Source organism: Callorhinus ursinus, unplaced genomic scaffold (assembly GCF_003265705.2).
Source record: "Callorhinus ursinus isolate GAN/ISIS: 27379988/994484 unplaced genomic scaffold, GSC_fseal_2.0 scaffold2, whole genome shotgun sequence".
NCBI classification, from domain to species: Eukaryota; Metazoa; Chordata; class Mammalia; order Carnivora; family Otariidae; genus Callorhinus; species Callorhinus ursinus.
This window is the reverse complement of record NW_027397064.1, coordinates 37,069,473-37,084,171: the sequence shown is the minus strand read 5'-3', so window position 1 is coordinate 37,084,171 and position 14,699 is coordinate 37,069,473. Positions and strand designations below refer to the sequence as shown.

The window sequence follows — 14,699 nt, the reverse complement described above, 5'->3', positions numbered from 1 at the left end:
TTTATCCATTTTTTTCTTTTGGGTTCTTTTCTTCTGAATTGATGTAAAGGCATTCTCTGTATATGCATAATATCTTTGTTTTATGTGTTATGAATATATTCTTCCAGTTTGTTACCTTTATGCTTTTATATGTGGTATCTTTCATTATATAAATTTGAAAATTCTAACATTAGCCAAATATATCAATCATTTCATATATGAGCTCTGATAGAGGTACATTTTTTTTTACAGGAGTTCAGTTAGTGAAAGAATATATGAAATAGAATAATCAATAACAAATGTAACAAAGTCATTTAAAAATTCTTGAGTCTTATAATAGCTATTTTGGAGAATAATCTTACATGGGCTTATTTTGAACTGAATAATTTCCTAGAGCTGTGGCATCTCGATATTTCCGCTTGCTGATAATCAAGTCCATTTGTACAAGGAGTGATTTTCCTTTTTAAAAAATAGGGGCACCTGGGTGGCTCAGTCATTTAAGCATCTGACTCCTGGTTTTGGCTCAGGTCATGATCTCAGGTTCCTGAGATCGAGCCCCACATCAGGCTTAGTGCTCAGCAGAGTCTGCTTGTCCTTCTCCCTCTGCTTTTCCCCCCCCCCCCCCCCCGCACTCCCCCTCTCTCTTTCTCTCTCATAAGTAAATAAAATCTAAAAAAAAAAGAAAGAAAGAAATAGGCAAAGTATAAAAATAGACACAAAGTCTTTCACTATGTATGCAACTAGTTCATTGCTTGAGTTTATAGTCACTGATCCAAATGACCCAAACTCCAAAGTAAATAAAAAATAAAAAATAAAAAACTGAGGACATCTGAAAATGTTTCAATAACTATTAAACATTATTCAGCATCCACATGTAATACACTGTGTCACCATGTACAGTTGTTAAATTTAATGCATTTGATCATCTAAATAAAATAAGTCTAGAACTTAATAACATCATTTGCATGTAATAATTATAGAACCATTATATAATAAATTAATTTCTCACACTTCTCCAAAGGCCCATTCACTTCAGACAACATGCTTTTTCCCCAAATGGGGGAAAATGTAGCCTTGCTCTTCATATATATATGTATGTGTGTGTGTGTGTATATATACACACATATATACATACTTAAAACTGATATATAAATATCAGTTCTCAAATATTTTCAAATTCAACCACATAACACATAGAAACTCATGCAAACTGCAGTGTTTACCAAAGTACAAATATTCTAAGCTATACTGTAACAAAATATTTAGGACTATACCATCTAAAGATTATTTAACTAAGAATAGGTGATTGATAATCATGATTTCTATTTTGTAATCATTTTGTTTTTATTAATTCCAAATGCAGAATTCAGTTTAAATGAAAAACCTTAGATTTTTAGAATGAAGCAAAAGAGTCATATCCTAGCCAGAATTTTATAAACAAAACTATTTTATTACCAACCAAACTATGGTAGAAACATCATATTACATATTAATTGACCAACACTCTTCCTGACCATGTAGCACACTATATTCTGTTTTCAGAACTCGTTCAGTTCAACTTAGTCATAGGTCACCCCTTAGACTGAGAAGTGACCCCTGCCTCCCAACAGGTCTTGTTCAGAATCAGGTGAAGCAAAGTCTCTGTGGGAACTGATTATATTCCTTTGAATTATGATCCAATTATCCAGTAAAGGAAGATAATTTTTTGACTTCAGTTTTACAAGTATGGCAACTATCATGCAGGCAGTTAGAAATGGTTAGGGTCAAGTTCATCATGAATATCACAAATGAGATTGTTAGCACTCTGGGATAAATATAACATTGCATCATCTGGTTCAGCATGACTTTCCCTTCAATTCTTTGGTGGTTACAGGGGTGGGTGTCCCAACTACTGGGTAGAGCAAAGCATTATTTTATTCTGGCCTCCTACATTTGAGGGATGATATTAAAAATGAAAAATCTTTTGAAAACTTGCCAGTTTCCTTTCTAAATTACTCTAAGATTTAAAACCAAAGCTGATCTAACCATCAGGAAAGAAAATACAACTGGTCAATTTTATGAAGGGCTGTCAAGTTGGCAATGAGTACCAGTGACCAAATTTCAACTTTCTGATCTAATTTCCCAAACCTAAACCCTGAAAATCATTAAAAAAAATCATGTCAAATCAGCAAAAAAAAAAAAAAAGAAAAAAAAAGACAAAGCACATTTGGAGGAAAGAATTTGAAAGAAAATATAAATATGACCTCTCTTTTACTCCAAAGGGGTAAGTAAGCCCTGTATACCTTGTGTTCCACTTTGTGAGTAGAACATTCTATCCATTGGCCTCTACTAACCCTTCCCTTCTCCAATACCACCTCATTTATCACCAGGATAAAAAAAAAATCAAACAGATCTCAGAATAAGAAATGCAATCTGAAACGAATTATCACTAAACCAGCATCCTACATCTTCCACATGAGTATTCCACAAGTCTTTAAGAATAATGGAGACATAGGCTACTAATACTGGCATAGTATTTTCTAAAATGCTCCATAATATCTGATGACAGAGGACTTCCTACTTCAAAAACTGGTGTTCCATACCTCAGCAACATAACAAGGTCTGCATCACTTGAAAGACGCACCAATCCTGGGGTCCCTTCAGTTCGGATAAATTGGATCTTCTCCCTATTCAAGCAAAGAAACAGCTCAGAATATATGTGGTAGACTTTTGAAACATAACTCAGTGCCTTAGGCACCATTTTTAAAAACACTGAAAAACAACTTGGTCTCTGCTTTGAGGTAAAGCCTGTTGTGGGCTTGAATCTAAGCAACTATTTAGGCCATTCAGGCTGATTCCTTGTTATTCCAAAAAGTGAGTGTATAAGGATAGTCATCTATTTTCCTGGGGGCGTACCTCTAAATTATGTGTGATGAGCATATTCCTACTTGGAGGCAGATAGTATCTATTGAATACATATTCAACATAAAGGCATACGGCTCTTTGAAATAACTGAAACACTTTTAGTTACTACAGTTGGTAGAACAGATTATGTGTATACCTGTGCAAATGTATATATACACATTTCAAACACAACAATGTGAGCAATTATTTTACTGTAGATATATGTAAGAACACCAGGTTTTTCTTTTTGTTTGATGAGTCATCATCATGCTATTTTCAATTCTTTATATGAAAACAATTTTAATAAAAATTTCCCTGTTGCTTCCCCTCATTTACATGATTTCATTTCAAAGCACACCATATTCATTTTTATAAGATAAGGAAAAAAATAAAAATATAAACTATGGTACTGAAAGCATTTCATTTGATAGGTACATAAGAATAAACACAACTATGCAATTTTACTCAAAGTGGTAATGATAGTATAGTCTGATTTTTGTACACTATGAATTAAAATATTAACCTTTGATATAAGTATTTATTTAGATTTAGTTCCTCTTTCTAGATCATCTTGTTTTTATTTGATATTTTCATAAAGTTCTACTGCATTTTATATTTCTAAATTCCAAATCTCTTCTTATTTACAAGCTTGAAGACAATGAGGTGGAAGGCAAGGTTTAACTGTTGAGATGAAAAACTCCATAATGCACAGAAAAGTCAACTGATTTGCTCTCAGCCACACAGCTCGCTAGGAGGGATAAAGAGTTCTAGAGGGAAGGGGTTGGGGGGATGGGTTAGCCTGGTGATGGGTATTAAAGAGGGCACGTGCTGAACGGAGCACTGGGTGTTATACGCAAACAATGAATCGTGGAACACTACATCAAAAACTAATGATGTAATGTATGGTGATTAACATAACATAATTAAAAAATAATAAATAAATAAAGAGTTTGGCTGCTTCTGGCTAGACCGATTTTAAACAATACGTTAGAATATGAAGCATCTAATCTTTGGTATTGCCAAATTTTCTTTTCCGACCTTCATTACCAGGAGTTACACATACACATACCTAAGAAATGAATGTCAGACACGTATGTAAAGAAATTGTTCAGAAAGGAAAAGCCAGCCTTTCTGCTTAATTGTTTCAGTTTGAAGCCTCGAACCAGTCGGAACATTTTCCCTCAAGTGTTACAATCACATGTCTGAAGCACATGACAGAAACCAGGGCCCATTATCTGGTGAATGATTTTTTGGTAGAAGATATGAAAGTTGGTTGAAAAAAGCTAAGTTAGAGAAAAGTTACCTTGGAGAAAAAATGAACAATAACTTAACCAAAGAAATACTCTTATAAGGGTCGGTAATAACATGCTTTGATCTTGAAGAATCAAAAGCTATCTCCAACAAATACAGTTTATCTCCATAGCCTATCATCAAAATGAGTCAGGCAGACAGAACAAACAAGAAGACAAACAGGGCGCACATCCTCCTCTACTTCTCTAACTGGAGCGAGACAGAGTGAGACGAGTGATATAAAAGATATCATACTCTGGACTGTGCCCTGTGGGCTTCCTGGGAATAGGGAAAAGATGATGGCTTTCTGAGTCACAAGAAAGACAGGCTGAGGGTAGGGAAAGACACTGGAGAGAATATGCCAACTGGGGAACTTTTCCTCACTTTCCAGATATTAACTATATTAGGCAGCAAAAAGAATTGGTCTGATTCTTTAGGCCAGAACATACCACAGGCAAGTGGAGGCTAGTTTTCTACAGGCCAGCTAATTTATTGCACTGATGAGCTAAGGGTCATACGCTTTCAGGAACAAGACACTGGAGCATGTCACCTTTTCATGCCATGCGACTAAGTACCTTCTTATACCAACATTCATTCATTCTTTCAGCAAACATTTCTTAGTGTCTACTATGTGCTGGGCACAGTATCGCACACTGGAATGCAACAGGGTAAAACCTAGCTCCTTTCCCAAAGAATTCATGGTGCAGTAGAAAGGTCAATTCTAGTATTATATGAAAATATTTAAGCTGTTCCATTTGCTTAACTGAATTCTGTTTAGGCCTTACACCCACTCCTATTCCACAAAGTCCTTTCACATAAAAACAGAGGGCATTGGTTTACTGACTGTCAGGCGAGCAGATCAAGGCTGAGGAAGAGAACGTCAGCAGATATCCTCAGAAATGTCGCCAATCTTTTCTAAGAAAAGCAAAACCAAACAGGAACTACTTCTTGGTTATTAGGTATTTGCCTAATAGTCCATAGACCAGTATTTGTCAAACTTGTGTTCCTGTCTACTGGAAATCTATAGACATAATCTCAAGTTCTGGGAGAATTTAAAAATTCTGTGTTTTCACATTGATGATCAAAACTGCTAATACTGAGGTAGGCATATGTTGGATAATCTGAATAACATTTATGACTGAACACTGCCATTTGCTTTCAGTTCCCATGTTTGTATTTATAAAACATTGGTGCCAAATGATCACAGAGAAACTTTCAAAGTGTTGGTGAGCAGGCTCTGAGGTTGGCAGGGCCTTGATGTTAAGTATGATAACAGCAGTCCCTGTCTACCACTCACACACAATTCTCTTACCAGTTAAAAAGACAAAACTTTTCTTTTGCAGTATTGATTTGCATAATGACAATGATGAAGTGAGGCAAGGTTATGTATATATAAATTGCCACAGGCTAAAGAGAAAACAAAATAAATGGATTTAAGAAGTAAACTATGCATTTATGCTAACTAAATCACAAAAGATGTTATGGTTTATTCTAAAAACAAAAGTTTTATGATCATTTACAAGTAGAAAAGGAGCAGTAGAATCATCACAGGGTACATTTAATAATATATTTTTTCTTTAGTATTGCAGTTGGGGGTATTAAATGAATTGGCTCATCAAAACAATGAATTAGTAGATAAAAATAAAATTAGTAGGTAAATAGTAGATAAAAATAAGCTATTGGTTAAGAAAAATAATGACCACAATATTGCCAGAGATGCACCTGATGAACCATTAGATACAAAATCAAAATTAGATACATGTCAAACACAAGTGAAACAAAAAGCACAAATGTATCTTTCTACTGACAATGGTCTCAATATTGGTGATTTGGTTTCTGAAAAACAAAAATCTCACATTAATATCATTCAATTAAATGTTATTTTTTAAAGTTTTCACTTAACGTATATGTCTTTTGGCTTTAAAGTTCCTAAAAGCTGTAAGAAGTTTTTGCATATTTTATATTTGTGCACACTTATGTTTCATTAAAATAAAAGTAATTAAAGTCAACATTGTAGATCTGCAATATTTCTTTTCCTTTTTCTAAAAGGAAAATAAGTTTTGGCTCCTAACAATTTTCCATGAGTCCACTCAGTGCCTGAAATAAACATAACAAGCTTGAGAAATATCATTAAAGATACATATGACTCTGATTAAAGGGACATTTGAAAGTTACATTACTATATTGGTTCAAGTTTACTTTCTATATTATTTATAGAGTTAGAAGGAATCAGTGGCAGTCCTCTAATTCCTATCTTTACTGCATTTACCTTAATGAAGAAATTCTATTCAAATTTAGTGGTTTATAATGAGGATTAAGATGACATTCAAATAACACTTTATCATTTGACCCCCTCTGCATGGGCATGTTTCTTTCTCTGGGCCCTTTAGAATACATTCCAGTACTTCCTCCATTGTACTTTCTCACCGGGCCACTCAGTTACAACATAAATTCTTTTGGAAACATGAATTTCTTGAGGGCAAAAGCCCTTCCTCCTTTATTTTTATATTCCCCAAGTACCTAGCTTTGTGCTGCGCACATTAGGAATGCTCAATAAAACATATGCAGGCACAATATTAGTTAATGCCAAAGTAAGAGCTGGCTCCTAACAAATTTCCCTGACTCCACTCAGTGTCTGGAATAAGCTACCATTTTGTTGTTGTTGTTGTGGCAGAGAAAAAGAGAATCAGAAAGCTGACATCAGATTACTTGCTAAAATAGACCCCACTGAGGGAAGTGCAAAGACAGGTAAAGAGGCAATCCTTTAATAAGAAAACTCACAACTGTGGTAACAGGATGCTAAACTATATCGTGACAACCTCAGGAAGAAGTCACTAACTACTGCTGTATCTCAGATGCCCATAATATTTAGACCTTTGTAACCACTTCCTCAAGCGCACAGAATTACCCCAGAAGATCAACTCTGGCAGAAGAGCATTTGAGGACAATGAACACAGTCTCAAGGCCGGAATTCCCACAGAAAATACTCTCATTGAAACCAACCAACATTTTTGGTGAAGTTAAAGAAGGGCATGTGATCAGAAACAATCAGAAGCAGCAATGCCTTGAAACCACAAAACTCTCTGGATTGCAGACTCTGCACACAAGGTTCCTGTAGATACAGTTCAGTAACACCTTCAAAAATACATGTTTAAAAAAATTCCCCGGGGCAATTTTAGAGAAATCCCATGACATCTCTAATGGTGTAAGGCCAAGAAAGGAAAATTAGCATTTATTTCTCAGTTGATCGTTCATACTCTTTATTACAGTCCCAGAGCACGGTCTGACTTAAAAGCCAGGGCCATGCAATAGAAAGATCAACTTTTCTTTCTACTTCCCATTCAATCTGGAAATACAGGTCCATTGTGGATTCCCACGGACAAATAGAAATGGAATTAACCTGGACCCCAAAATAATTATCACTGATGCCTGGGGAAAGCTGGACTGTAGGGAACAGGTTTGCTGGCTAGACCTAATTATCACACAAGAGGTATTATTCTCAACTCTTAATTCAGTTTTATGACATGTAGATCCTTGCACATAATATAGTGTTGTACAAATACCAATACCAAAAATTTTATTTAATTTGTATTCATTACATTCACCAATAAAATATTGTTCAAAGGCTCTTTTTTAATGAATATATTTGTCTTTGAATAAAATAATAAAACATTTTATTTTGGCTTTTATTTTAATGCCACACATACAAAAAGCTTCTTAGTATGATTACTGTCTTCCAGTGAGAGCCAATAGTAAGAGATGGTTATCCATGGGGGGACAGTACTCACTTGAAGGAGGTAGTACTGACTTTTGGATGATGATTTTTCTAGCCAAGGAAATAAATCTCTTCTGAGATTAAAAAAAAGGAGAGGACAACTTCGTAGCATCACGTTTGCATGACAGATGAAGTTAGAGGGAGCAGTGATTTAAATACAGCAGTTGGAAGCTAAAGCCATATCCACTGCAAAGAAAACCACAGCCATTCTACAGGAAAATGTACACAAGTGGAGTCTCAAGGAAGAGGAAGCTATATACGGACAGAAACTAAATAAACTGCTGGCTATCCTTTGCTTTAGGAGGAATCACAAGCTAAACAGGAAAAACACAACGTCAATAGATGTACCCATTTGAATCTCCCAAGGGCTAACGCTTTTCCTTGTTATATTACGGCGAGAATAAAGAAAGGGGTATTTCTTTTAAGTGATTGTGCCACGGATGAGAAAGAATGCACACGGAGCTACACTGGTGTTGAGGATCCCCTTGTCCAGGTTATGAATAGAAGGTCCACAGTTACTTTTGACACACAATTACTCGGTGGCTCTATTCCATGCATAAATCTTTTATCAAACATATCACTGAAATATGAGATTAAAGAACCCCAGCTGGTTCCCCACCCCTGCCTTTGTGGGAATGCCTCTTACGATGCAGTTTTTAACCATATGAAACAGAATGTTCTCTTAGATATACAAACTTCCCCATTATGTTGTTGTGATAATCAAAATGCTCAACTACCAAAAACTTTTCAGAAAATAAAAGTGCACTGACACTCTGTGTAAGAGGAATAGCATTATCTCACTGATTTATGTCCTTGCTTCCTTCTACTTGTCATGATAGCATATGCTTTTTATGGTCAAATTCTGTAAATAGTTTTAGAAAGGATAAATGGAAAGTTATAAGTAAGTTGGAATAAGACAGAAACTTATTTCAAAACTTATAAAATAATTTCTTACTGATAGACTACCGTGTGAGATCTACATTACAAGAATGTGCTCAGCTGAAGACCCAGGGTGTCACTAAAAAATAAAAATCCTTACCAATCTTTAGGAGGTTAGAGACTTTTAAGACTCTGAAAAGCAGAAGGAAAAACAAAAACAAAACTGAAAACTACCAACTGGGGCCAGCAGTTTTCCCCTCTGCTAGGATCTATTAAGGTCCTGTCAAATCCCTGAAGAATAATGACACTGTTGGATGCCTTGTTCAGGCAGAATAAATCATCCAATATCTCTGACGGTGGAAATTTAAAGATATGTGAAATTGCTGTAAATAATAATGTGGGGTGTAGAGCAAAAGTAGAAACCTTCTTGAGTTTCCTCTTTCTTGTTTTTTTTTGTGGGGGGTGGGGTATCTTGACAGGAATAGATACCGACTAAAAGCTCGTATGAGCGCATGCGTGTGTGTGTGTGTTTGGGGCTAGGGCTGGTGGGAAAGAAAAAAAAAATAGAGTTCTCCTTATTTTGTGGTTAGCAAAAGAGGAGAAATTTACTTTTTTGTTGTTTTGTTTTGTGGTCTGGAATCTCTAAGATCTCTCAGTGGACAACTGGGGAGTTTATTTCTGCAATATTATTAACTAAAACTTCTTACACAAGACTCTCCAGTGGACCATGGATTACTGAACTGATGCCATAATATACAAATATACAAAATGAGATAGCTCATCTAATTTTTATAATTTTCTTGTGATTGAGAACAGCATGCTTGTCAGGTTGAGAAAAGCACTGAGACTTGGGTTAGATATTAACTACTGTAAAACTGGGATTTTTGTGTAGGCAATGTTTGTAGTCATACTTGAAATTACATTTACATGTAGCCTTAGCCTTTAGAAACTTTAGAAGGTAATGACAATTTTTAAAGCTATGAGAGACTAACAGGAGATGGGGAGTGGGCAAAATGGGGAGAGGGGTTCATAACATATAAACTTCCAGCTATAAAATAAATAAGTCATGGGGATGTAATGTACAGCATGGCAACTGTAGTTAATACTGTATTGCATATGTGGAAGTTGCCAAGAGATCTTAAAAGTTTTCATCACAAGAAAAAAAATCCTGTAACAATGTGTAGTGATGGATCTTCACTAGACTTATTGGGATGATCATTTAACAATATATACAAATATTGAATCGTTATGTTAAATGCCTGAAACTAATATAATATTGTATATCAATTGTACCTCAATAAGATAAAAGATATGAGAGACTAAGAACATAATAAGAAGAATTGGTAACTTATTTTCAAATCAACAAAAACATCTCTATCTCTTTCTGTGTATATATGTATGTATATACATTCACTGTATGCAAAGTACTATTCTTTATATTTAAGCAGTAAGGAGGAGACATAATGAGTTGAATAAGATCCATATTTGTAAGGAACTTATAATCTAATTGGAAAATAAAGCATAAAGACTTGAAAAGTCAAATTATAGCACAAAAGTCATATAAAGGACAGTGTGATACACTACATAATTATCAATTAGTGTCTAGAACGTAAGTTATTACACCTGGATGTGTCATTGGAATTAGATGGAGAGGTTGTAAGATATTAAATGCTTGAGTTCTCCCCCAGACCTCCCGAATTAAATAACTGGACAGGGTATAGGAGGGTAGGAGGCATAAATTCAGAGAAGGGAGAAGGGTTGGGGGAGAGAAGACCTGGCATTTTACACTTTACAAAGCTTCCCAGGTGATCCTGATGAAAATTTTGGTACAACTGAGTGGTATTGGAGAATCACTGCTGTGAGCCAAGATGGCACCACAGGACAAACATTTCTACCAGTAAAGGTGGCATATGAACCAAATGAGCTTTGAGTTATGCCAAATTTTCAGCAAAAACTCACATCTTTTTCCATCTCCACTGATACCTACAACACTGAGGTTGAGAAATACTAGCCTAGATCTTGAGAGCAAGAGCTCACAGTGCAGCTGAGAGGCTTCAAGGAGGCATAGCTTGCATTGAGTTTTAAAGGAAAGACCTTCCTTGCCAAATGCACAAAAGAAAAACTTGCCAGGGAACAGGAACAGCATGTATTCAGGAAAGTAAAACTGGACTTAAGTGTGACGCATTGAAGAACTGTTTAGAAGAGTGGGTTCATGCATAGGAATACTGGATGATGAAGAGGATCAGATTCCCTCCTTGGATTCCACTGTGTTTTTATTATGAAAAATGTGAATACTGAGCCTAGGATTTTATGTCTCAATTCAGTGAACTCTTTTACTTTTGTTTACTCGAGCTACACTCAAAAAGGTTAGTGTCTTATTATTTTCATTATAATCTGCACATCAAGGATGTATTCTTGGCTATGAATTTTTATTTCTTTTTCATATTCCCTCTTTAAAGAGGGTGGTTCTAGGTTCTTTAGTAGTCAATCTTATTCAATCTTCATACTTAATAGAGAAAAATCAGGACTACAATGACCTGGTTGTTGATGACAAAGTCTTTGTGCACAAGATGTCTTTGTTCAGACTGCCAGAAAGAAAGAGTAAATTTCCAAGATGATTATCAGTGTTCCTGATGACTTAATAGTTGGGGCTTATGGAACTTGAACCAAATACCAATACTGCAGTTACCTGAGTGAATGATTCCTGGTAAGATCAGGTTGACGCTCCTGTAGAATTTCAAAGATGTTGGGTTGGCGCAGAAATGCAACAATCTTGTCATTGTAAGCTGAAAAAAAACAGAAATTATAACAATACTTTAAAAATCTGTTATTAGGTTTATGCACAAAAATCCAAACTTAAAAGTCAGTGTTTTTGGTTAATATTCCTTGTACTAAAAGTCATAGTTCAGAGTCACTACAGATGCTTAAAATCCAATTTGTGTCTACCTGTTATATGACTATTGGACTTAGATCTAATAGGTGTGACTTAAGCACTAATTAAATTCATCTGATAAGTCATATTTATTATCAAATTGCAGGATGAGGTCACTAACAAGATTCTAGATATTGATAGTTTTTAGCTTCTGCTTACCAAAAGCCTCATAAGCAACTGTTAGAAATGAAAAACTATCTTCTGATTAAGTATCAGCCATCCAGAGAAGTAAAGAGGCAGAATAAGAATTGCCAAAATACAATAGTGCTCTGAAAACTGAAGACACTGATGAAAAAAACTGAAGATGAGGCAAATGAATGGAAAGCTATACCATACTCATGGATTGGAAGTCTTAACACGGTTAAATGTACATACTCCTCAGAGAACTCTACAGATTCAACAAAATCCCTATCAAAACACCCTTTTTTACAGAACTAAAACAATGTTAAAATTTGTACAGAACTACAAAAGACCCATAATAGCCAAAGCAATCTCGTGAAAGAACAAAAAAGCTAGAGGTAACACAATCCCAGATTTCAAACTAAACTACAAAGCTATAGTACTTAAAATGGTGTGGTATGGGCACAAAAACAGACACACAGATCAGCAGAACAGAGAGCCCAGAAATACAACTATGCTTATATGGTTAATTAATCTACAATAAAGGAGGCAAGAATGTACAATAGGGAAAAGATAGTCTTTTCAATGAATGGTGCTAGGAAAACTGGGCAACTACATGCAAAACAATGAAATTGGCCCACTTTCTTATACTATACACAAAAATAAACTCCAAATGGATTAAAGACCTAAATGTAAAACCTAAAACTATAAAACTCCTAAGAGACAGTAATCTCTTGGACATTCGTCTTAGCAACATTTTTCTGGTATGTCTCCTCATGAAGGAAAATAAAAGCAAAAATAAACTATTGGGACTACATCAGACTAAAAAGCTTTTGCACAGCAAAGGGAACATCAACAAAACGAAAAGGCAGTATACTGAATAGAACATATTTGCAAATCATATATCCAATAAGAGGTTAATGTCCAAAATATATAAAGAACTCATTCAACTCAACACAAAAAAACCCCCACAAATAATCCCATTGAAAAATGGGCAGAGGACCTGAGCAGACATTTTTCCAAAGAAGACATACAGATAGCCAACAGACACATGAAAGATGCTCAACATCAGTAATCATCAGGGAAATACAAATCAGAACCACAGTGAGATATCACCTCACACCTGTTAGAATGGCTGGTATCAAAAAGATAAGAAATAACAAGTGTTGGCAAGGATGTGGAGAAAAGGGAACACTTGCTTACTGTTGGTGGGAATGTAAATTGGTGCAGCTATTATGAAAAACAGTATGGGGGATCCTCAAAAAGTTAAAAATAGATATATCACATGCTCTAGTAATTCCACTAGATATTTACAAAACAAAACAAAAACACTAATCCTAAAAATATACGCACCCTCTGTTCACTGCGGCATGATTTACAATAGCCAAGAGAGGGAAGCAACATAAGTATCCATCGATAGATGGATGAAGGTGTGATTCTGTATATATTCTATATATAATAGTACATTACCCTGCAATAAAAAAGAATGAAATCTTGCCATCTGCAACAAAATGAATGGACCTAGAGAGTATTATCTAATTGAAGTAAGTCAGACAAGGACAAATATGGTGTGATTTCATTTTTACGTGGTATCTAAAAAAACAAATGAAAAAACAAATAAAACCAGAAATAGACTCATAAATACAGAGAACAAAATGATGGTTGCCAGAGGGGAGGGGGCCGAGAGGACAGACAAAACAGGGGAAGGGGATTAAGAGGTGCAAACTTCTAGCCACAAAACAAATAAGTCACGGGATGAAAAGTGCATCACAGGGAATATAGTCAATAATATTGCAATAACTTTGTATGGGATATACATTGAGTAATGTATAGAATTGTGGAATCACTATGGTGTACACTGGAAACTAATATAACGTTGTGTGTCACTATAATTAAAAAAACAACAACAACAACAGTTGTCAGCAACAGCTACTACCAAAATGTAGAGGACAAACCATTCACAAATATTACGTAGAAATAAATGCCATTAAGCCACATGTAGCTATTCACCAAACCAACTATACCAACAGCTACAACACAATTGGCATTATCAACTATGTACATAACATCAAAAGAAAAATGTATGTATGTCAAGTCTGGCTAATGTCCACAAAAATTTAAAAATAATTAATTACAATTCATTAAGGGCTCTAATAATTAATTTCTCTTTTGTTAAGAAAACTAATTGGCTTACTTAATATTATTCATCTTGATTATATCTGTTTCTAATCAGAAAAATATATTTAAATCACAGAACTGAATGTCTGGATTCTCAGACATCTGTGATCCTAGTTCAGGCAACACTCTTGTGTTCATAAATATGATCAAGGAACATGCCTTGCTTAAACTAACAAATGATCAAACAAAAGAAATATCATGCTCTAAACATCTGCCAGTTCAAATTTCAGCTGTATCATGCTGCCTTTGCATACATATTTTAGTTAAATGTGAATAAAATAAAAAAAAATACTATCTGCTAACATGGAATCCCACTGTCAAGCTTGAAGTGTACCTACCAGTACATTTCATCATATATAAATAATGAAAACACTTAAAACAATTTTTTAGAAAACATTTTTATAACTGCAATTTTGTCAGTGGGTTTTTACATTCCATCCACAATCAGAGACTAGATAACTTTTTGAGCAACAATTTTATAAGATTTTTAAGTTCTCTGTGCAATATTTAGTATCCTATTAGTAACAGCATAAATAGACTGTTAGACTTGGATCCAAGATTTCTTTTTGTCCAGTGTTTGTCAAATTTCTTTATATTTCATGTTAAAGTTTTCCTTAAAGAAGTGAAAATTTTAAGGTAAAAACAGACCAATGGAGAGCTACT

At 34.8% G+C, this 14,699-nt stretch overlaps 1 protein-coding gene across 9 annotated transcripts in view; it reads right to left on the bottom strand.

The window, feature by feature from the left end:
• HECW2 (HECT, C2 and WW domain containing E3 ubiquitin protein ligase 2) overlaps positions 1-14,699 on the bottom strand; it is a 349,247-nt gene that overhangs the window by 52,762 nt on the left and 281,786 nt on the right. For all 9 annotated transcript variants that reach the window (XM_073880902.1, XM_073880916.1, XM_025894329.2 and 6 more), the window contains 2 exons: positions 11,496-11,592; positions 2,562-2,645 (listed from right to left, as the gene is read on the bottom strand). In XM_073880902.1, the coding sequence (XP_073737003.1) occupies positions 2,562-2,645; positions 11,496-11,592 (181 nt within the window). The remainder of the gene's footprint in view (positions 1-2,561; positions 2,646-11,495; positions 11,593-14,699) is intronic.